The 23,506-nt window shown below is 41.3% G+C and overlaps 1 protein-coding gene and 1 non-coding gene across 3 annotated transcripts; one reads left to right on the top strand and one right to left on the bottom strand.

Moving 5' to 3' along the window:
- Positions 1-2,056: 2,056 nt before the first annotated feature.
- ACOT4 (acyl-CoA thioesterase 4) lies at positions 2,057-9,097 on the bottom strand. Of its 2 annotated transcripts, XM_035719527.2 has the most exons (4): positions 8,586-9,097; positions 7,440-7,642; positions 4,863-5,193; positions 2,057-2,443 (listed from the first exon to the last, which is right to left on the bottom strand). In XM_035719527.2, exons 1-4 carry the CDS (start codon positions 9,037-9,039, stop codon positions 2,277-2,279), a joined length of 1,155 nt encoding a protein of 384 aa, XP_035575420.2. In that variant the 5' UTR covers positions 9,040-9,097; the 3' UTR covers positions 2,057-2,276. The 2 variants fall into 2 exon arrangements, with proteins under 2 accessions (XP_035575420.2, XP_025299790.3); XM_025444005.3 differs by lacking the exon at positions 2,057-2,443 and having other exon boundaries at positions 2,703-5,193; positions 8,586-9,054.
- LOC112658195 (small nucleolar RNA SNORD56) lies at positions 5,246-5,314 on the top strand. Its single transcript, XR_003135589.1, has one exon. It is a non-coding gene; the product is annotated as a small nucleolar RNA SNORD56 (small nucleolar RNA).
- Positions 9,098-23,506: the final 14,409 nt, after the last annotated feature.

The raw sequence follows: 23,506 nt of genomic DNA, 5'->3' as shown, positions 1-23,506 counted from the left end.
GGTTTTAGTATTTTCACAAGGTGAATTTAATGCTGCTAATTTAAGAACAATTTCATCACCCCAAAAAAGAAACCCTGTACTCATTAGCAGTCACTCTCCATTTCCCCCCAAGTATCTCTCCACTCCCAGCCCTAGGCAACCACTTATCTACTTTCTGTCTCTATTTATTTGTTTATTCTGGATATTTTTTATAAGTGGATTTATACAATATGTGGTCTTTTGTGACTGGCTTCATTCACTTCACTTTTTTTTTGTATATTTTTTTATTGGAGTTCGATTTGCCAACATATAGCATAACACCCAGTCCTCATCCCGTCAAGTGCCCCCCTCAGTGCCCATCACCCAGTCACTCCAACCCCCCGCCCACGTCCCTTCCAAGACCCCTTGTTCATTTCCCAGTTAGGAGTCTCTCATGGTTTGTCACCCTCTCTGATGTTTCCCACTCATTTTCTCTCCTTTCCCCTTTATTCCCTTTCAATATTTTTTATATTCCCCAAATGAATGAGACCTTATAATGTTTGTCCTTCTCCGATTGACTTACTTCACTCAGCATAATACCCTCCAATTCCATCCACGTTGAAGCAAATGGTGGGTCATTTCTAATGGCTGAGTAATATTCCGTTGTATATATAGATCACATCTTTATCCATTCATCTTTCAATGGACACCAAGGCTCCTTCCACAATTTGGCTACTGTGGACATTGCTGCTGTAAACATTGGGGTGCAGGTGTCCTGATGTTTCAGTGCATCTGTATCTTTGGGATAAATCCCCAGCAGTGCAATTGCTGGGTCGTAGGGCAGTTCTATTTTTAACTCTTTGAGGAACTTCCACAGTTTTCCAGAGTGGCTGTACCAGTTCACATTCCCACCAACAGTGCAAGAGGGTTCCCCTTTCTCCACATCCTCTCCAACAATTGTTTCCTGTCTTGTTCATTTTCATCATTCTAACTGGTGTGAGGTGGTATCTCATTGTGGTTTTTTTTTTTTTTAAAGATTTTATGTATTCATGAGACAGAGAGAGAGAGAGAGAGAGAGAGAGAGGCAGAGACACAGGCAGAGGGAGAAGCAGGCTCCATGCAGGGAACCTGACGTGGGACTCGATGCCCGGTCTCCAGGATCACCTCCTGGGCTGAAGGCGGGGCTAAACCGCTGAGCCACCCAGGGTGCCCCTCATTGTGGTTTTAATTTGTCTTTCCCTGATGGCAAGTGATGCGGAGCATTTTCTCATCACGTCACGTATTTTCAAACTTCATCCATGTTGCACATATATCAGTACTTCCTTTATTGCAAAACAATACTCCACTACCATACTAAATTTTAACTATCCATTCATTGACCAATTCACATTTGGGTTATATCCTCTTCTTGGCCATTGTGAATATTGCCGCTGTCCGCTGTCAATAGTTATGTACAAGTTTTTATGCATATGTCTCTGTCATTTTTCTTTGCTATAATTTATCTGGAATTGCTGGTCATTGCAATTCTGTATTTAACCTTTTAGGAAAAGCCAGGCTTCCCAAGTGGCTATACCATTTCACAATCCCACCAGCAGTCTATGAGGGGGGGTTCCAGTTTCTCCACATCTTCATTAACACTTGTTTTATGTCTTTTTCTTTTATTTAAAGTAGACTCCATGCCCAACATGGGGCTTGAACTCATAACCCCAAGACCAAGAGTCACATGTTCTACCAACTGAGCCAGCCAGTTGTCCCTGTCTTTTTTCACTATAGCAATTTAGTGGATGAGAAGCGGTATCTCACTGTGGCTTTAATTTGTGTTTTCCTGATGCCTAATGATACTGAGCATCTTTTCATGTGCTTGTTGGCAATTTGTATATATTCTTGGGGGGGGGGGATGACTATTCAGAAGCATTGCCTATTTAAATTCCCTCAGCCTGAAGTTTGACTCACTCTCCTATCCTCAATCAGATCTCTGCTCAAAGATTACATATTCAAATATGTCTTCCCTCACTGGTCTATTTAAAATATCAACCTCTCTCTGTCTCTCAAAAAAAAAGAAAAAAAAAAAGAAAACAACAACAACAACAACAAAGAATAGATGTGTCAAAGATCAAATGATCTAACGTGTGTAATGAAATCCCAGAAGGAAAGGAAACTGAAGATGGAGAAGACAACATATTTCAAGAGATAATGAAACCACACCATGGGTACATCTCCAAATCACTATATTGATCAGAATAAGCCACATATACATTATCAACTCTATCATTCCATTTCTATAACCTCCAAGAACAAATGAAGCTAATTTATGATGATCAAAGATCAGAAATCGGGATCCCTGGGTGGCGCAGCGGTTTGGCGCCTGCCTTTGGCCCAGGGCGCGATCCTGGAGACCCGGGATCGAATCCCACGTCGGGCTCCCGGTGCATGGAGCCTGCTTCTCCCTCTGCCTGTGTCTCTGCCTCTCTCTCTCTCTCTGTGACTATCATAAATAAATAAAAATTAAAAAAAAAAGATCAGAAATCATTGTATCACAAAGATGCAAGGAAGAGAGAAAACGAGCAAAATGAATTTTCTTTGGTGATAAAAAAAAAATCCTATCTTGTTTCCTGTGGGTTTCCAAGGGTATATAGAATTGTTGAACTGAACTGAACACTAAGGATATGTGTGTGATTTTTCAGTTAAAAAAATTGTAAGCAGGAAAAATAAATTTATAGAATGAAAAAAACAAAACAATAATATCACCTCTCTCATCAAGCTTTAATCTTATGGCTTGAGGCAATAACAGAAAAGAAAATAAAAGCTTTCTGTCTACTTTTGGAGTTTTCCACAAGGTACTCAGCAGGTTTATTTCACCTTGACAAAGTAAATGCTATATAATTAATACCTAATACAAATCCATTTGAATAAACATAAGAGATACAGAGTTTAAACAGATTGGTTAAATTGACTTTAATTTTCAGTGAGATTTTATTTCATGATTCATTGATGACAATTTCTTAGAACAAGGTTTAATATGTTTATCTTATACATTTACTTTATACCCTGTACATGTACCTACTGTCATTTGAGATTAAGGTGTCCATCTATTATTCTCTGACAGGAAATCAATATTCTGTATGATCTAAACCCATTTTTTAGAACACAAAATTAAACATACTAGGAAAATCAACCTGATATTTTGTCCTTTACTGGATGTACAGTCCTTATACATTTAAGATAGTTACTGATCTGAGTTTAAATTATTTTTCTATCCTCCTTATTCTATACTTTTTATGTTCTTTTAGCTATTTAAATGGTGCCTGGGTGGCTCGGTTGTTTAAGCTGCCTGACTCTTGATTTCAGCTCAGATCATGATCTCAGGGTCATGGGATCAAGCCCTGCATTGGGCTCGATACTCAGGGTGCAATCTGCTTGAGCATCTCTCTCTCTCCCTTCCCCTTTGCCCCTGCCTCCACTTGTACATGCTCTCTTTTACTCTAAATAAGTAAAACATTTATATAAAAACTATTTCTTTACCCCAACTCCTCCCAAAGGATTCTTCTCTGATCTCCATGAGGAAAAGGTCAGTCTGGTTTCCTTACATCAACATCTATCTGTACAGTTACGACCAATGAAAATTCTACTCTGCTACCAGTATTGGAACCAGTAGCAAACATTGGATGGCAATTCTCCCATAGTGATAAAAAAAAAGTAACCTAGAATTTCTACAACTTTAAATTTCGTCTATCGCTCAAGTATAAAGTAAGAAAAAATCTGGAAGAAAACACTAATTTTAACAGAGGAGATGCTTTTTACTTTTTGTGTTGTATACCTCTAAATGAATCTTCTTCTTAAAAAAAAATGTTTTTATTTATCCATTCATGAGACACACACACACACAGAGAGAGAGAGAGAGAGAGAGAGGGGCACAGAGACACAGGCAGAGGGAGAAGCAGGCTCCATACAGGGAGCCTGACGTGGGACTCGATGCCCGGTCTCCAGGATCACACCCTGGGCTGAAGTCGGAGCTAAACCGCTGAGCCACCCAGGCTGCTCTAAATCTTCTAAAATTGGTATGTTACATTAGTAAAATTAATGGAAAAATAATGTATTAAAAATGTTATCTATTTTTAAAAAGATTTTATTTATTTATTCATGAAAGACACAGAGAGAGAGAGGCAGAGGCATAGGCAGACGGAGAAGCAGGCTCCATGCAGGGAGCCTGATGTGGGACTTGATCCCAGGACTCCAGGATCATGACCTGAGCTGAAGGCAGATGCTTAACCAGTGAGCCACCCCAGCGTCCCTTAAAAATGTTGTCTAAAATATATCATTAACACTCATGACATGAATTTAATGTTACCGGGGGGCAACTGATTCACATACGATTACTAAAACACCAGAATGTGATCTTGAATTTCTCTCTCTCTCTTTTTTAAAGATTTTATTTATTTACTCATGAGACACACACACACAGAGAGGCAGAGACACAGGCAGAGGGAGAAGCAGGCTCCTTGCAGGGAGCCCAGTGCGGCACTCAAACCCAAGACCCCAGGATCACAACCTGAGTTGGCAGGCACTCAACCACTGCACCACCCAGGTGTCCCAGACCTTGAATTCCCATGTCAACAATAGACCACTATATTACAATTTGGGGGGAGCTATATTCTGGGTACCTCCAAGATGTTTGCAGAAAAAGGTCAGAATTTGTTTCCAAGCATCTTCCTGGGCCTTAGAATGAGCCCTTGGCTCCCCACCCCAGATTACAGGTTTGTTCAGTAATTTCTGAATGGAAGCTGGGCAAAAAGGAAAGTAAGGAGGCTCGATATAATGCCCAGTCCCAGGATAAGAGATGATCTGAGGTTTTTCCTTTCCATGGGCCTGTAACCGCTCAGAGGCTATTTGGGCATATAACTCACTTCTCCAGTTATGGTCATCCTGACCAACAATGAAGAGGATGGGCCCCTGGGCCTTCTCCATTGGAATCATGCTGGGGTTCTCATGCCCTCCTACGACATCATTCCGTATATCCACAATGTCCAGGATGCCTGAAAAAGCTACCTTGATCCTCCTCAAATCATGGCCCAATGGTGGGATGAAAGTCTGCTTGTAGCGTATGCCTTTGTTTCCACTGAACCCTGATCCATTGATGGAAACTGTGGCTGAGATGTTCTTCAAAAATGAGGCCATGGAAAGACAAATATCAGCCCCTAAAGAAATGCCCAGGAGCCCAATGCCTGGGCCCTTTACCTGGAAGAAAAGAAGAGAGAAGAGTCAAGAATGGATTTCATTGAAAAATATTCTAGTGATGGCAGTATTTTTCATCAACATCAATTCACCTAAAAAGTGTTGATACTTTAAGTCTGAGTTAATCTGAGGGCAGAGGAAAAATGGGGGCTGAGAAGTAGCTGTCCCTTTAGAGGTTGACAGGAAAAAAAAAAAAAAGTATTCCTGGTTGGCTCAGTTGGTAGAATATATGACACTTAATCTTAGGATTGTGAATTTGAGCCCCACACTGGGCATAGAGATTTTTTTTTAAAAGATTTTGTTTATTTATTCATGAGAGACACTCAGAGCGGCAGAGACACAGGCAGAGGGAGAAGCAGGCTCCATGCAGGGAGCCCGACGTGGGACTCGATCCCAGGACTCCAGGATCACGCCCTGGGCTGAAGGCGGCGCTAAACTGCTGACCCACCCCTGGGCTGCCCTAGATATTACTTTAAAAAAAGAAAAAAGGTATTACCTATTTAAAAAATGTAACTAGAGACACTAACTTTAATTTGTGAATTGGCCACAAGAGTTTCGAACTCAGCTGACAGGAGTTTCTTCCCACATAAAAAATAACTGGGTGAACACAGGGCAAATGAATTGTAAACTCGTTGGCAAGTCTGGGTATTGATTACATATGCTCCAGAGTATCATTCACTAGAGAATGCTGAGTAGTGGAGCCTGTCAAATTCATGTCCTCATTCAGGGGGCCATGATCAAAGTCTCAATGTGCCAAGGTATCTAACTGTGTGGAACCAAGTTCTGTTCTAAGTGAATGATTCATCAAACCCCATCTAAATACACTGGCAGGGATCCCTGGGTGGCGCAGCGGTTTAGCGCCTGCCCTTGGTCCAGGGCGCGATCCTGGAGACCCGGGATCGAATCCTACTTTGGGCTCCCTGCATGGAGCCTGCTTCTCCCTCTGCCTATGTCTCTGCCTCTCTCTCTGTGTGTGTGTGACTATCATAAATAAATTTTAAAAAATTAAAAAAAATACACTGGCAGATGATTAACTTTATGGAAACAAAGTAAGACTTCAGAGTCAAATTATATAGTTCTTGGCTTCTGAAATGCGTGGGCAAGTTCTTATCAAAATCAGAAAATTGAAGATTAAAAAATCAAAGTAAAAAGAGTCTGCAGAGAGAAGTAAACAACAAAACTAAAAGACAACCTAAGGAATGGGAGAAGATATTTGCAAATAACATATCTGATAAAGGGTTAGTATCCAAAATTTATAAAACTCAGCACCCAGGGACTTGGGTAGGTCAAGGAGTAAGGCATCTTGATTTCAGCTCAGGTTGTGATCTCAGGATGCTGGGATCAAACTCCACATCACACTCCCCGCTCAGAAGGGAATGTGCTTGCTTGCTTGTCCCTCTCCCTCTGCTCCTCCCCCTGCTCATACTTGCCCTGGTGTCTGCTCTATCTCTCAGAAATATCTTAAAAGAAAATATGCTCAACATCACTCATCATCAGGGAATGCAAATCAAAACTACAATATTACCTCACACCCGTCAGAATGGCTAAAACCAACAACACAAGAAACAACTCTTGGCAAGGATGTGGAGAAAAAGGAACACTCATGTTCTGTTGGTGGGAATGCAAACTGTTGTAGCCACTGTGGAAAACAGTATAGAGGTTCCTCAAAAAGTTAAAAATACAATTACTTTACAATCCAGTAATCACACTACTAGGTATTTAACACCAAAAATACAAAAACAGGAATTCAAAGGAATACATGCACCTCAATGTTTATTGCAGCATTGTTTGCAATAGCCACATTATGGAAGCACCCCAAGTGTGCATCAACAGATGAAGGACAGAGATGTGGTATGTATACGCAATGGAATATTATGTAGCCATAAAAAAGAATGAAATCTTGCCATTAGCAAGATGGATAGATCTAGAGAGTAGAAGGCTAAGTGAAATAAGTTAGAGAAAAACAAATACCATGATTTCATTCATACGTGGAATTGAAGAAATAAAACAAATGAACAAAGAAAAGAAAAGAGAAATCAAGAAACAGACTCTTAACCATAGAGAACAAACTAAGCCATCTGACAGAGAAAGTGTAAATAGGCACCTAAAGCCAAGGAAGTCTCCAAAAGAAATCTCTGTGAAAGAAGAGTAGAGCAGCTTCAGGGCACCCGGCACAGGTGAGTGCAAAGTGACACCCTCTATTGATGTATTTCTAGAGAGAATGATACAATAAAGGATATCAAGAGAACCTCAGAGTGTTGAAGCATGTAGCATAGGGCTTCTTCAAAGTAGTCCAGGTCTACGCTGTCAATTTCCTTGGGGAGATCTTCAAAGTTATAATAAGCTAGAGCAAAGGTGGCAAAGCCATGACCAGCCAAAAGGCTGGCCCGATACTCCACCAGGCCCCCTCCGATTCCAAAGATATCAATGATTCCCGGGAAAGGTCCAGGTCCTAGAGAAGAGAATAATATGAAGGAAAGGCATTATACAAGAATTTGCTTTTCTTTTAGAGATCTTTCTAAATTATTTAGTGGGTTCCTATGAATCAAAAGGAAAACAACAGCTTTCTGAGTTACTATGCAAAGGGAACGTAAGTACCAAGAAAATCTACACGGTACCTTCTCATTGATGAGTCTACACTCTATATGATTCTATAAATGATCTATAAGGTTCTAAGAATCTTTAGCTACCAGGGAGAGTAACAAAGTCTTTCACTATGACGACATCAAGGAAGGAGGAATTTCATGTTTTACACAGTGCTGATTCATAGTGCTCTGTTAGGGAATTGGGACATAAAATTAAGAATCTTGAAATAAAGCTTTATGTTGTGTGGCACTGACCCTTGGCTTTGTGTGTGTCTACTGGTATTTCAGATGTCTATTTAGAGAGAAGAAAGAAAAATAGAAACCCAAAGATGGCTTCAGGAGAAAGTCAGTAGAGTCTAAAGTGTGATCTGTGGTACACAGGGACATGAAGAAGTGGCCAAGAGGCCCAGTATAGCCAGGACGCTATTGAAGGGTGACATAGCAATAGCTTCCTTGATCGATAGGGCCGATGAGATCTATAGAGTAGTTATTAATAACACAATGGATCACATACCTACCCTCCAGACCCTGTTTTGGGTTTTTTTGAGTTTTTGTTGTTGTTTTATTTTTTAGTCTGCGGAATAACTGTACTCAGCTGAGATATGATAGAGATTAAATGAGATAACTTAATGTAAGCAGAACGCGTTAATGGAGCCCAACAAGTTAAAATACTCCATTTTGGTTGTCTGGCCACTGACCGAGTCCTTGCCAGCTTCTTTGTCCTAAGGGAGGGCTACACCGGCCGGCAGCAGTACCGGAAGCCGCCGGCCACGTGGGCACCGGGTCCCGCGTCCCGAACTCCTCACTCACCTGGGGGCAGGAAGAGCGCGCCGCGCACCCGGCCCGCGCGCACCGGCACCCGCCGCACCCCGGGCCGCAGGAAGTGGCGCGCGTGCAGCGCCCGGCCCAGGAGCCGCCCGGCGTCGGGCTCGTGGCCGTCCAGCACCTCCAGCTCCACGGCGAAGGGCGTCTGCACGTCCCGCTTCACGAACCGCCAGAAAGGCGTCTCGGGCTCCAGGGCCCAGAGCAGCCCCATGGGCTCGAGCCCCACGAAGCTGCCGCCCAGCGCGGGCGCGCGCGCCAGGTCCAGGAGGCCGCGGTCGTCCGCCCGGTAGCGCGCGTGGGCCCGGAAGAGCGCGCCCCTCTCGTCGCGCAGGGACGCGCGCAGCGTGACGGGCTGTCCCGGGGCCAGGCCGCGCACGGAGATGCGCACCGGCTCGTCCCAGGCGCAGCGGCCCGCGGGCTCCAGGCTCACCGTCGCCATCCCGGCTGCGCGCCGCGCCGTCTGGACCTCGGGCTGGGGAGCTGCCGTTCGCGCCCGAGCGCGGTCCAGTCCGGGCGGCGGAGCGCGCCTCGCGGGCCCGCGGGGTCAGGCGTCCCCGGGCGCAGCAGCGGCGGGAGGCGGGGCCGCGTCCGGAGGCGTCTGGGCGCTGCAGGCCGTGGGCCTCGTTCGCGGAACGCGCCGGAGGCTGACGCCGCAGGTGGTTGTCCCAGGCCGGGCGGGGTGCGCGGGGCCTCCTGAAATCTGGGCGTGGTGCTCAGCCCGCCTCCACAAGGCACTCTCCCTCCAGCGGTTCTCATCTGTTGGAGTCAAAATTGGGTCACCTACTCGTGGTAAAACCAGAGCTGAATGAGTTTAGGGAAAATTCCAAGAATTCCAGCCCCTCCCTGGAAAGGGCAACTCTGTTTTTTGTTGTTTTTAATTTTTAGCTTATTATATGTACAAAAAACACGCCAACCCTCAGCGTACAAGTCCAATGACTTTTCACAACCTGGAATATACCCACGCAACCAAGCACGCGAATCCAGAAACCTCATTACCTGCACTCCAGTAGCCACTCTCATTCCTGCTCCTGGCACCAATCCCTGTCCCCGAAGGTACTCTCCTATTCCGACAAAATGAGTGGTTTAATGGGAATGAATCCTTCGGTGCGTCTTCTTCCCTGTCTTTCTTCTTTCACTCAACATTGTGAGATTATGTGTACTGTTGGGTGTAGTTGTAGATCGTTTATTATCATTGCTAAGTGGTATTCCATTTTGTGCCAGGACAAGTGTTTGTCAGCTTTACTACCAGTGGGCATTTGATCGTTCTCAGATTGAGACTATAGTGCAGTGAACATTCAAGAACCTATCTTTTGTCCAACATAGATGTGCATTTCAGTGGGGTATATACCTGGGAGTGGAATTGCGGTATTATAGGGAATGAATATGTTCAGCCTTAGTAGATAGCAAAAGTCAACCTTTTGAGTGTGACCACAGAAGCAGTACAGGTATACAGTACAGAGATGCACAGCATTTTATTTATACATACAACAATAACTACTCCTTATCAATGCCCAAATGCTTTATATACAAATTTTAACCTGTTCACAAAACACTGGGAGGATTTTTCAAATATTGCAGAGGAGGAACTTGAGGCTTGGAGAATACTTAAGCCACTGAAGTTATCTAGTGACAGGGCCTTAACTAACTCCAAATGTGGAATTCAAAGTTGTGCAGCAGCATTCTGGTGAAGTAAAATCCGAGTTCTAGCTCTGGCCTTATTAACTAGTTCTGCAGCGTTAAGCAAGTGTTTTATTTCTCTGGGTCTCATAGTTCTTGTAGGCAACATGGTAAAAGTCTCTCATAGAGGATCAGACATGGTAGTGTATGTGAAAGTCATAGAATATGTGAAGCAGAAAAGTAATGCTTGATTTCTTTTTTTAAAAGATTTTATTTATTTATTCATGAGAGAGAGAGAAGCAGAGGGAGAAGCAGGCTCCACGCAGGGAGCCCGATGTGGGACTTGATCCAGGGACTCCAGGATCAAGCCCTGGGCTGAAGGCAGATGCTCAATCGCTGGGCCACCCAGGTGTCCCTAATGTTTGATTTCCTAACCACCAGAGACTGAGCATGTGTGTTTCATTTCTCATGGTCTCCAAGTAATTGCCACAGGTTTGCATATTAAACTAATCTGTATTACAAAAATCAAAATAAAAATTTCCTCTTTTTTAGAGAAAAAAGTACATTTATTTGAAACAGATGTAAGCAATACTGAAAAGTTTAAAATGTGAAATGATAGAATCTCTTCTCCTTCCAGTTTCTCCTTTCCCCCAAAGATAGGTGCATACATCTTGATTTTTTTCTGTATGCTTGCAGTATATAAGCATATGGGTGTGTGAACATACTATATCTACTGTTCTGCAATTTGCTGACCTATGTTTTCATTTTTCTGTATATACAGAAATAGAATTGATGGGTCATGTGGTAATTCTATGTTAAACCTTTTTGAGGGGCTGGCTGCCAGCTTGTTTTTCAAAGTCCCACTTGAAATCCCACAGCAGTGTATGAAAGTTCCAATTTCTCCACATTTGCCAACATTTGTTATTATCTGTTTTCTCATTATAGACATCCTAGTGGGTTATAGTCTCTTTATAGTTTTGATTTGCATTTTCTTGATCTAATGATGTTGAGTATCTTTACATGTACTCATTAACCATTGTATGTCTTTGGAGAAAGGCTATTTATTTAGATCCTTGTCCTGTTTTTTTGAATTGGTCTGTCTTTTTATTATTGAGTCAAAAGACTTGTTTATTGTGTATACATGTTCTTTATCAAAGAACATGTGATTTACAAATATCTGCCCCCATTCTGTGGGTTCTCCTTCTATTATTTTTTTAAAAGAAAGGTATTTTTTAAAAGATTTTATTTATTTATTCACGAGAGACACACACACACAGAGGCAGAGACATAGGTAGAGGGACATGTAGGTCTTTGATTTATTTTGAGTTAATTTATGTATGGTTTGAGGTAGGGATCCAAATTCACTATTTTGCATGTGGATATCCGATTGTCTCAACACCATTTATTGAAAATATCTTTTTTTTAAGATTTATTTATTTATTTATGAGGGTTGCAGAGAGGAGAGGCAGAGACATAGGCAGAGGGAGAAGCAGGCTCCCTGCAAGGAGCCTGATGTGGGACTCGATCCTGGAACCGGGGATCACAACCTGAGCTGAAGGCAGACACTCAACCGCTGAGCCACCCAGGCAACCCTGAAAAGATCATTCTTATTTTCTTGGCACCCTTGTCAAAATTCAACCGACCGTAAATGTGAGAGTTTATTTCTGGACTCTCAGTTTTATTTTGTTGATCTTTATGTTGGTTCTATGTGTGTATCACATTGTCTTGATTATTGTTGCTTTATAGTAAGTTTTGAAATTGGGAATCATCCAACTTTACTCTTTCAAGATTCTGGGTTCTTTGAATTTCCATGGGGATTTTAGGATCAGCTTGTCAATTTATATCAAGAAGCCAGCTGGAATTTTGTTGGAGATTGCATTTAATCTGTACATCAATTTGCAGAGTCTGCCAGGGTGACCATAACAAATCACACAGAGTGGTGGTGTGAACAACATAAATTAACTTCCTGTTCTTCTAGAAGATGGAAAACAAGATCACAAGGTGTCAATAGGGTTGTTTTCTTCTGGGGACCATGAGGGAAGAATCTGTTCCAGACCTCTCTCTTGCCTTATGGATGACAATCTTCTTGTATCTTCATGTGTTCTTTTCTCGTGCATGTCTGTGTCCTAATCTCCTCTTTTTATAAGACACTAGTCATATTGGATTAGGGTCCATTCATATGGCCTCATGTAATTTAATCACCTCCTTAGAGGCACTATTTCCAAATACAATCACATTCTGTGGTGCTGAGGATTAGAATTCAACATGTGATTTTTGGGAAGCCAATATTCAGTCCCATAACGGGAACAGTGCCATTTTAAATAAACTAAGTTAATTAAGATGTAATATTAAATCTTCTGATTCATGAAGTGGGATGTTTTTCCATTTATTAGGTCTTCTTTATTTTCCTTCAACAATATTTTATAGTGTAGGAAATGCTTTTGAGGATACTCATATAGATACTCTCAGATTAGAAAAATCACTTCCCTTATTTTCTTCAAATACTATTATCACTTATATTTTAAAGTGAGCTTATTAAATGCAACAAGTTTAGAATTGTGTCTTCTTGATGAATTGAAATTTTTTTAAAATCATGATCTTTATCTTTGGTAATACTTTATTTTTTGCTTTGAGCTCATTTGGACTGATTAATACAGCTACATCGGTTTTTTTTGTTGTTGTTTTTAGTATTTGCCACGTGTATCTTTTTCTCTGTTTTCCCTTTTTTTTCTTTTTTATTGTTTGTTTGTTTGTTTATTTATTTATTTATTTATTTATTTATTTATTATTTATTTATTTATGATAGCCACACACAGAGAGAGAGAGAGAGGCAGAGACACAGGCAGAGGGAGAAGCAGGCTCCATGCACCGGGAGCCCAACGTGGGACTCGTGGGACTCGTGGGACTCGATCCCGGGTCTCCAGGATCGCGCCCTGGGCCAAAGGCAGGCGCTAAACCGCTGCGCCACCCAGGGATCCTCCTTTCTTTTTCCTTTCTTATATTTTTAAGTATTTGGTATGTCTCTGGGAAAGAACTGTAATAAATTTTTAAAAAAATCAAGTCTGAGGATGCCTGAGTGGCCCAGCGGTTGAGCGTCTGCCTTTTGCTCGGGTGATGATCCCATGTCCAGGGATCGAGTCCCCCATTGGGTGCCCTGTGAGGAGCCTGCTTCTCCCTCTGCCTATGTCTCCGTCTGTCATGAATAAATAGAATATACTTTTTAAATTAATTAATTAATTAATTAATTAATTAAAAATCAAGCCTGGTGTTCCATTTATGTTAATAGGCAAGTTTGATACATCAATAATTATTGATTAGGGATATATTCAGGTATTACTGTCATTTTATTGTGTGCTTTCTCTGTGCTGCTTTTGTACTTTCTTGCCCTCTTTTGGGTTGATAAAATTTCCTTTTTTCTTTTCTCTTTTATTTATACAGAAATCAAACTATTTTTTAGTGGTTACTGTTGAATTTTTAAAGAGGTAACTGTTTACTGTTAAAATGTTTACTGTTAAAATGTTAACAGAGTGAAGAGTTAACATCCTGACCTCTCAGAAAATAACAAAGACCTTAGAATACTTTAGCTCTCCGCCAACTTTTTCATCTTTAATATTTTTGTTGCTGTTTCTGTTTAATATCTGCTTTGATTTTTTTAAAAGGGTTTTATTCGGGGGGTGGGGGTGACTGGGTAACAGGCACTGAGGTGGGCACTTGACGGGATGAGCACTGGTGTTATTCTATATGTTGGCAAATTGAACACCAATAAAAATAAATTTATAAAAATAAAAAAACAAGAAAAATCTGTTCAAAATATAAAAAAAAAATAAAGGGTTTTATTTATTTATTTGAGGGAGAAGCAGAGCACAGAGGGAGAGGGAGGAGAAGTAGGCTCCCCACTGAGCAGAGAGCCCGACATGGGGCTTGATCCCAGGACCCTGAGACTGTGACCTGAGCTAAGGCAGATGCCTAACAACTGAACCACCCAGGCACCCCTATTTGATTTTTTTAATCAGTGCTTTTTTCCTGTGTTTATATGGCTATATTTTTATCTGACTTATTGAGATAAAGGATTGGTTCTTTTGTTTTTCTTATTATATTCCAATAAGTCTATTTAGGACTGTACTTTACTTTTGAATAGTGTTTCATTATTGTTTCATCATCACTAATTTTTTTAAACATTTATTCAGACTCCCTGCTGAGTGCAGAGCTTGTCACAGGGCTCTATCCCAGGAACCAGAGATCATGACCTGAACTGAAACTGAGTCAGGGATCCCTGGGTGGCGCAGCGGTTTGGCGCCTGCCATTGGCCCAGGGCGCGATCCTGAAGACCCAGGATTGAATCCCACGTTGGGCTCCCGGTGCATGGAGCCTGCTTCTCCCTCTGCCTGTGTCTTTGCCTCTCTCTCTCTCTCTCCCCCTCTGTGACTATCATAAATAAATAAAATTTTATAAAAAAAAAAGAAGAAAGAAAGAAACCGAGAGTCAGATGCTTTTTTTTTTGTTTTTTTTTTTTATTTTTTTTTTGTTTTGTTTTTTTTTGTTTGTTTGTTTGTTTGTTTTTTGAGAGTCAGATGCTTAACCAACTGTGTCACCCAGGCACTCATGGATTTATTTTTTTAAGCAATATATTTTGGAGTACCTAACTGGCTCAGTAAGCGGAGCATGTGGTCTTTGATACTGGGGTTTTGAATTTGAGCCCCACATTGAATATAAAGATTACTTAAAAATAAAAACTTTTTTTTTTTTATAAAAGGTCTTTTCTTTCCTGTGAAGGGATTTGGGAGAAGACAAATTATGGATTTAGTCCATCAGGTTGAGCTAGTATTATTTCCTATATTTATTGTTGATTTGTATTTTACCTTCTGAGAGCTGCTTTTTGATATCTTTTGGCCAGATTTCTTACTGACTTGTAGAAGGCCTTTATTTATTACCTGTCCATTATGTGTTCTATTTTCTCCTGTTCTGTAACTTTATCTTTTCATTTTCTTTTATCATCTTCACATTTTATGATGTGCAATCTCTTGGTCTTTTCCTTTGTGTTGCTAAAAACCAAAATTCAGGGAGTCTGTACTCTCTCTTCTCTGGTCTTTTCAATAAATAGCATTTAGCCTAAAAAAAAAAATTCAACCAAAAAATTTGAAAATCTAAGTGACTTTATTAAACATGTTTCATAATTGGGTAGCAGATATTAGCAAAAGAAAATAAAAGGATTGTTTCAGGCAAGGTCACCCTTCCTTAGGGGGAGGGTCAGGGAGATCTTATACTGATGACCCATCTTTCTTTGGGGAATGTAGAGGGCCCTGTGACTGATTTCCTCACTGAGGTTGATCAGAAAATTCCTGACTGACTAGTTCAGACTATGTACCCAGGAGAGGTTAGAATTGCGGTTAGGTTAGGTTTTAAGCCCAGGTTTGCTGACTTGGGGACACCATTTTAGGCCTGTGATTTTCTTTTTAACAAGTTTCCTGGTTTTGTGTTAGGCTAATGATTACCTTCTCCTATGTATGATTATTACATTTTCTCTTTTATCTTTTTCCCTAATGGTATACTTGTGTGGCTTTATTTTTGACAGTTAAACTTTTATTCCCTCCAGAATCCAGTTAGTCTTTTTTTTTTTTTTTTTTTTTTTATTTACTTATGATAGGCGCACAGTGAGAGAGAGAGAGGCAGAGACACAGGCAGAGGGAGAAGCAGGCTCCATGCACCAGGAGCCCGACGTGGGACTCGATCCTGGGTCTCCAGGATCGCGCCCTGGGCCAAAGGCAGGCGCTAAACCGCTGCGCCACCCAGGGATCCCTCCAGTTAGTCTTTTAAGAATTATTTAGCCGTGTCATGAATTTATAGTAGTTAGGATTCTTTTGATTGCAAGTAACAAAAATAAACTCGACTGGTTTAAAAAACATAAGGTAGGGCAGCCCCGGTGGCGCAGCATTTAGCGCCGCCTGCAGCCCGGGTTGTGATCCTGGAGACCCGGAATCGAGTCCCACGTCGGGCTCCCTGCGTGGAGCCTGCTTCTCCCTCTGCCTCTCTCTCTCTCTCTCTGAATAAATAAATAAATAATCTTTAAAAAAAAACCATAAGGAAATTATACATTGCGAGGGAGGAAAAATTATTTCCCTCTACCTTCAAGGTCTCCTAGCTGGTCTAAGAATTAAATTGACATGAGACAAATTAACAGGAGAAAAAAACAAAAACAAAAACGTTTTATGCTGTGCACGTGGAGGCCCAATAATGAAATTGAGACCCAAAGAAATGACCCAGGCAGGGCTTTTTTAAAAAAAATTATTTTTATGGCAAGCAATTTTTATACATTTTAGACAAAGAGCCAACACATTTATGAGGTATTGACAGGACAAAGAAAACCTGTGTTTGGGAGCTCAAATCAGTAAGAAGTTCTGAACAGAATTTGGGCTAATGTAGTAAATTAGCAGAAGATAACAAAGTTGTTGTGGGGTGACCCGATAGGGTGGAGGCCAGCGAAACAGCAGGTGGTGAAATAATTCACCCAAGGCAAAACAAGGAGATAGAAGTTTACTGCAAGGGAGCAGAGAGCAGGACAGCAAGGGAGAGACTATCTACGAGGAGGCAGTGGTGGGGGGCATTACATTAGTAGTAATGTATGTGGGGTGGGGGGGTTACTGAGGAGTATGGGAATGTATGCAATTTTCCTTTTTCAGTACCTGTGCCTGGTTGTAAGTAGCCCATTGGTCAGCTAGGGCATATGACTGTTTTGAGGTGGGTCCCCTGATGAACCTGTTTGCATTCGGCCCAGTAGTCACTGTGGGGGCCGTTTTATCTCACTCAGGTTTTCATTGCTCAAGCCTATTGCCTAAAAGTGGCCTCTACAGTTGGCTTATGTGGCCTTCTCAGCTCTCAATTCCCTATCTCTGGTGATAAGGATGTCTCTTACCTCCTGGTACCGGGCAAGTGCCTTTCACATGGGAGATTTATTTCCTGCTTTCAGAGGGACAGGGCGGGTTCTTAGGGTCCTTCTTGCACAGGCTGTGCTTAAAATAGTGTATTTAGAAATAATCAGTATGCCATTGTGGCACATTTGGGGGTGGTCTGCCCAGGTCCCCTGCAGCATCTATTAGAATGTCCAAAATGCAGAACACAGACAACACCAAACACTACCAAGGGTGAGGAGTAACAGGAACTCTCATTTATTGTTCCTGGGTATGCAAAGTAGTATAGACACTTAGGAAGACAGTTTGGCAGTTTCTTACAAAATTAAACATACTTTACTATATGATCCTCCTTAGTATTTATCTAAAGGTGATGAAAACTTATATCCACACAACACCCTGCACATGGATGTTTATGCCAGCTTGATTCATAATTTGCCAAAGTTTGAAGCAACCAAGGTGTCCTTCAGTAGATAAATGGATAAACAAACTTTAGTACTTCCAGACTTTGGAATCTTATTCAGCAATAAAAAGAAATGAGTTATCAAGCTATGAAAAGACATGAAGGAATGAAATAAAAAAAGCCAATCTGAGGAGGCTACATATTGTATGATTCCAACTCTGACATTCTGGCAAAGGCAACATGGCAAAAAGATCAGTGGTTGCTAGGGGTTGCAGGGGAGGGAGGAATGAATAGGTGAAGCACAAAGGACTTTTAGGGCAGTGAAACTATTTTGTGTATTGTAATGGTGGATTCATGTTATTATACATTTGTCCAAAACCATAGAAGGTACAATACCCAGAATTAACGTAAATTAAGGACTTCAGGTAATAACAGGTCAAGGTATTTTAAGAATTGCAGCAAATGCAGAACTCTGTTGGGGGATATTGGTATTGGGGGAGGCTGTGCATGTATGGGGCAGGAGGTATATGTTTTTTTTTTATTTGAATTCAATTAGCCAACATGTAGTACATCATTAGTTTCAGATGTAGTATTCAATAATTCATTAGTTGCGTATAACACCCAGTACTGGGATCCCTGGGTGGCGCAGCGGTTTGGCGCCTGCCTTTGGCCCAGGGCGCGATCCTGGAGACCCGGGATCGAATCCCACATCGGGCTCCCGGTGCATGGAGCCTGCTTCTCCCTCTGCCTATGTCTCTGCCTCTCTCTCTCTCTCTCACTGTGTGCCTATCATAAATAAATAAAATAAAATAACAAATAAAAATTAAAAAAAAAAACACCCAGTACTCATCACGTGCCCTCCTTAATGCCCACCACTCAGTTACCCCATCCCCCCACTCCCCTCCCCTCCAGCACCTCTCAGATTGTTCCCTAGAGTTAAGAGTCTCTCATGGTTTTTCTGGGAAATCTCTGTACCTTCTTTTCAGTTTTACTGTGAGCCTAAAACTGCTCTAAAAAACAGTATTTTTAACAAAATAAGGAAATTTATTGTATGGGAATTCAGGAATAGGTCTGGTTTCATATTTGATTGATCCAATAGCTCAAGGATGATAACAAGAACTGTTTCTGTCTGTCTGTGTGCCTGGCCATTTATGATGTCATAAGGTGGCTGCCAGAATGGGGCTTCATACTTCTTCCTTCATGTTTAGTTGGCGAGGACATTCAGATCCCCAAGTATGTGACCTAAATCACATATCAGCATTGCCTGGATGGAATGTTGAGATTGGCTTAAACCAAACAGGGATCACCATCACTGCCCTTGCCTTCAGGGTGGAGTTAGCTTTCCCTGAAGCCCATAGCTGAAGGGAATGGGTAATACCTGAATGAAAATCAGGAATTCTTATAAAAAGGAGAAGGACAGTGTTTGTTGGTACTGGACAACATCCTTGAGAGCAAAGGAGGAGACCAATTAATGGCTTTTTAGAAGTTAAGCTAAGAAAGGAGATTTTTTAATAATAGGAAAAGAACATGGCATTAATAGGTCTTGTGACTATAATGGAACTAATGAAGGAATTTAGTGGTTGACTTTTAGAAGACTGTGGTTTTAGATTTGAACAGAGAATCTAACATTAGAAAACATGTTAGAAAACAAAAAGCAAGCAAAAAAAAAAAAAAAAAGAAAAAGAAAAAAGAAAAGAAACAAGAAGCAGGGCAGCCCCAGTGGCTTAGCGGTTTAGCGCCGCCTTCAGCCCGGGGCGTGATCCTGGAGTCCTGGTATTGAGTCCCACGTCGGGCTCCCTGCATGGAGCCTGCTTCTCCCTCTGCCTGTGTGTGTGTGTGTGTGTGTGTGTGTGTGTGTGTGTGTGTGTGTCTCCCTGGCATCTTGGCATCTTGGTGGGTCTCTAATAAATAAATAAAATCTTGAAAACAAGAAGCAATTAAGCACATAGTGGGCATAGTGGTATTTCACTGTGAGAAGAAAATTTTCCCTCGGTTTGTCTTCAATTCTCAAAATCCATTGCGGATGAGAGAAACATGCTGGAAACAAGTCAGGAGAAGGGGCTCAGGGGAAGCTATCCCAAAATATGTCACTTCGACATATTGATTATTTTGAGCTAAAGGCGCTTGAAAAACAGCAGGTGCAAGAAAGGCCCTCATCCCCTCTTCCCCCTGCAACAGGAGATGAAAGACTCCCAGGTGAGAATTACTCTCCCTACACCAGGAGGAAAGAAGTAGCCTTAATACCAGAAGTAGGAGTCAAGGCTGAGAGAAGTCTACACAAGATCTTATTAAAATACTTCTCTTCCTTTAGTTTCCCCCATACACTGTACTTTTCTACAATTTCCACTCTGTTCAATAGCGCACATAAGTACTTAGGTTTTGCCACTCCTTTGGGTCTTCCATTTCTGGGGGAGGAGACTTCCTTGTACACTTAAAAATCAAATTGATATGCTTTTCTTTTGTCTGTCTTAATGTCAATTTAATTCTCAGGTGGAAACCTCAAGAAGGTGGAGGTAAAGTTTTAACTCCCTACACAAACAAGATAAGGTAAACCCACAGGAAATTCCTAGCAGAAATTTTGTTGATACTGGAATGGTGATGAGTATTGAGGCAGAGCACAAACAAATGGATGTTGCTGCACTGGGGTGTGAGGCAAGAAGTCTGTCAAATTCCCAGAGCCTATTCCTGAAAAATCCTCAGCAAGTATGGAAGATACAGTATTCTTGTCAATAAGTTTGTCCTGACACTCAGAAATGCAGGTGCAGAGTTCCCCAGAGTGGTGAGCAGCGATTGCGGGCAGAAGAAATCATCTACTTGTATATACACCGGTCATGGAATCATCTGATTTTTTTATATTAGTCAGGAAATGAGGTAAACTCAATATTCTGTAGTAGTATTACCACAGGAGTAAGATAAATGTAGAAACAAAGTATTAAATACTGACGAACTTTAATACGAAAGTAAAATAAAATGTTTTCCATAAGAATCCAAGAAATTACAATGGTTTCATATTGTACACATCCTTAAAATTCTAATGAGCTGGTTCAGCTCTCTGTTTTTTTCCACAGTTCTCAGTTAGTGGCCTACTTTAAAGTTTGTTCTTAAAAAAAAGTTTGCTCTTCCACAAGCATGAATTTTTTAACTCTAGATTCAAAAACCTCTTTATGCTGATTAAATTAGTACTATGGTATTTGATTAGTTAAGTTCCTATGAACGTTGTGATTCTTAGAATTTTTTGATGTAGAGAATATTTATGGATAGTTGTGTGTGTGTGTGTTTTTAAGATTTTATTTATTTGACACAGAGAAAGAGAGAGAGCACAAGCAGAGGGAGCTGCAAAGGTAGAGGAAGAAGCAGCCCCCCCGCTGAGCAATGAGACCAAACTGGGGCTTGATCCCAGGAACCCAAGATCATGACCTGAACTGAAGGCAGATGCTCAACCAACTGAGCCACCCAGGTACCCCTTTAGGGATATTTTCTTCAGTGATTTTTCCAGCATTATTCTGCTGAAAGTGTAAGATCTCCTTTTCTTTTTTTTTCTCTTTTCTTTTCTTTTCTTTTCTTTTCTTTTCTTTTCTTTTCTTTCTTTTTTCTTCTTTTCTTTTCTTTTTTAAAGAAAGAAGGTGTTCAGGGACACCTGGGTGGCTCAGTGGTTGATTGTCTGCCTTTGGCTCAGGTCGTTTTCCCAGGGTTCTGGGATGAGTCTGCATCGGCTCCCCATAGGGTGCCTGCTTCTCTCTCTGGCTATGTCTCTGCCTCTCTCTCTGTGTCTCTCATGAGTAAATACATAAAATCTTAAAAGAAAGAAAAGAAAAGAAAAGAAAAGAAAAGAAAAGAAAAGAAAAGAAAAGAAAAGAAAAGAAAATATTCAGAATTTTTAAAAAAGCCAGCTATACATTGGATGTGGGTGTTAGTTACATGGATGTTCTCTTTAGACTTATTCATTAGTGGTATATTTGTTTAATACACTTTTCCATATATTTCACAATGGAAAATGCATTTTGACGTTTTACATAGGTTGAAAATGAAAAATGCTAATCAAATAGCTGATAAAGACTAATATAGGGATGCCTGGCTGGCTTAGTCAAAGGATTGTGGGACTCTTGATTTTAGGATTGTGAGTTCAAGCCCCATGTTGGGTGTATTTAATTTAAAAAGTTAAAAAACAAAATGACTGGGGATCCCTGGGGGGGCTCAGCGGTTTAGCGCCTGCCATCGGCCCAGGGCATGATCCTGGAGTCCCGGGATTGAGTCCCGCGTGGGCTCCCTGCGTGGAGCCTGCTTCTCCCCCTGCCTGTGTCTCTGCGTGTCTCTCTCTCTCTCTCTCTGTGTGTCTCTCATGAATAAATAAATAATAGCTTTAAGAAAAACAAAAAAGCAAAATGACTACTTGACTCTGATTAAGTGAATAGGTAATCTGAGCCCCTGCAGTGCTTTGGAATCCAACATTCACCAAACTAAATTTCTAAGAAGTGGGGAATAGGGCTAATAAGGTTGAAGGAGGGCTTGGCTTTGACAGACTCAGGTTTGGCATCTGGCATTTACTAAGCACAAACTTTTACTGTTGCACTTAAAAATTTTTATTATTTATTCATGAGAGACACACACAGAGAGAGGCAGAGACACAGGCAGAGGGAGAAGCAGGCTTGCTACAGGGAGCCCGATGTGGGACTCGACCTCAGAACCCCCGGATTGCGACCTGAGCTGAAGGCAGACAATCACTGAACCACCCAGGCTCCCACTATTGCACTTTTCTAAGAGCGTTGTATATTGTATAATGGCAAGGGTCAAGAGAAAACAACATAGCTTGAAATTCTGCCTTGTGGCTGGCATCTTGGTGGGAAACATTTACATTTATCAATTTCTTACAGGATATGATAAAAGGGACAGATGAACAGCCAGATGATAAGATAACATATGGCGAGGTCTGGGAGAGTTCTGAGCATAGGAGCTTCTGTCCTCATAGAGTTAGGGTATGTGTCACCCTCCTAATGTAGATAAGTTCACCAAACTAGAAGCTCTAAAAATCTTGTACTATTGGGATTTTATGGAAATTTACTCACATAGGGATGATCAATTATTATATCAATTTACAGCCTTTTTTTTTCTCTGGAGGATGAGGGATGAGGTGAAAATTCCAAGCATCTAATCATGGCTTGGTCTTTTTGGTGACCAGCCTACATACAGAAGCCCACCCAGAGTCACCTCAATAAAACAACAGATGCTCCTAATGCTTTTATTAAGAATTTACAAAAGTTTAGGAGCTTTGTGCTGGAGCAGGGGATCAGAGACTAAGGATTTCTTCTTGTTCATACCTTCCATCATTAACTCTATCTTGTGAGTTAATGCACATACATATACAGTTGGTCCTTGAACATGGGAGTTAGGGGTGCCAACCCTGGTACAGTAAAAAATTCACATATAACTTTTTTCACATATAATTTTTTACTCCCCAAAAACTTAACTACCATTCACCCTGTTTATAGGAAGTAGTGGAAAGAGAGAAATAAAGAGAGGGAAAAGGAGGGGAAGAAGGCAAACTACTTACACATTGTTAACAATCAAGGGAAGGGATGTGAAGACATTTTTGAGTTGGCTGTCAACTCCTCCAAAACCATTACTACTCTATCAAGGCCAGGGTTTAAATGTGTTTCCAGAGGGATCCCTGGGTGGCGCAGCGGTTTAGCGCTTGCCTTTGGCCCAGGGCCCGATCCTGGGGACCTGGGATCGAGTCCCACGTCGGGCTCCCGGTGCATGGAGCCTGCTTCTCTCTCTGCCTAGGTCTCTGCCTCTCTCTCTCTCTCTGCGACTATCATAAATAAATAAAAAATAAATGTGTTTCCAGATCTACTCTTATATGTATTTATTTTTAAGATTTTATGTATTTATTTGAGAGAGAAAGCAGGAACATGGAGGGAGAGGGAGAAGTAGACTCCTTGCTGAGCAGAGAGCCTGACATGGGGCTTGATCCTAGCACCCTG

This window comes from Canis lupus, chromosome 8 (assembly GCF_003254725.2).
Source record: "Canis lupus dingo isolate Sandy chromosome 8, ASM325472v2, whole genome shotgun sequence".
Taxonomy (NCBI): Eukaryota; Metazoa; Chordata; class Mammalia; order Carnivora; family Canidae; genus Canis; species Canis lupus.
Note: the sequence above shows the minus strand (reverse complement) of the source record. Positions and strands in the feature narration are given on the sequence as shown.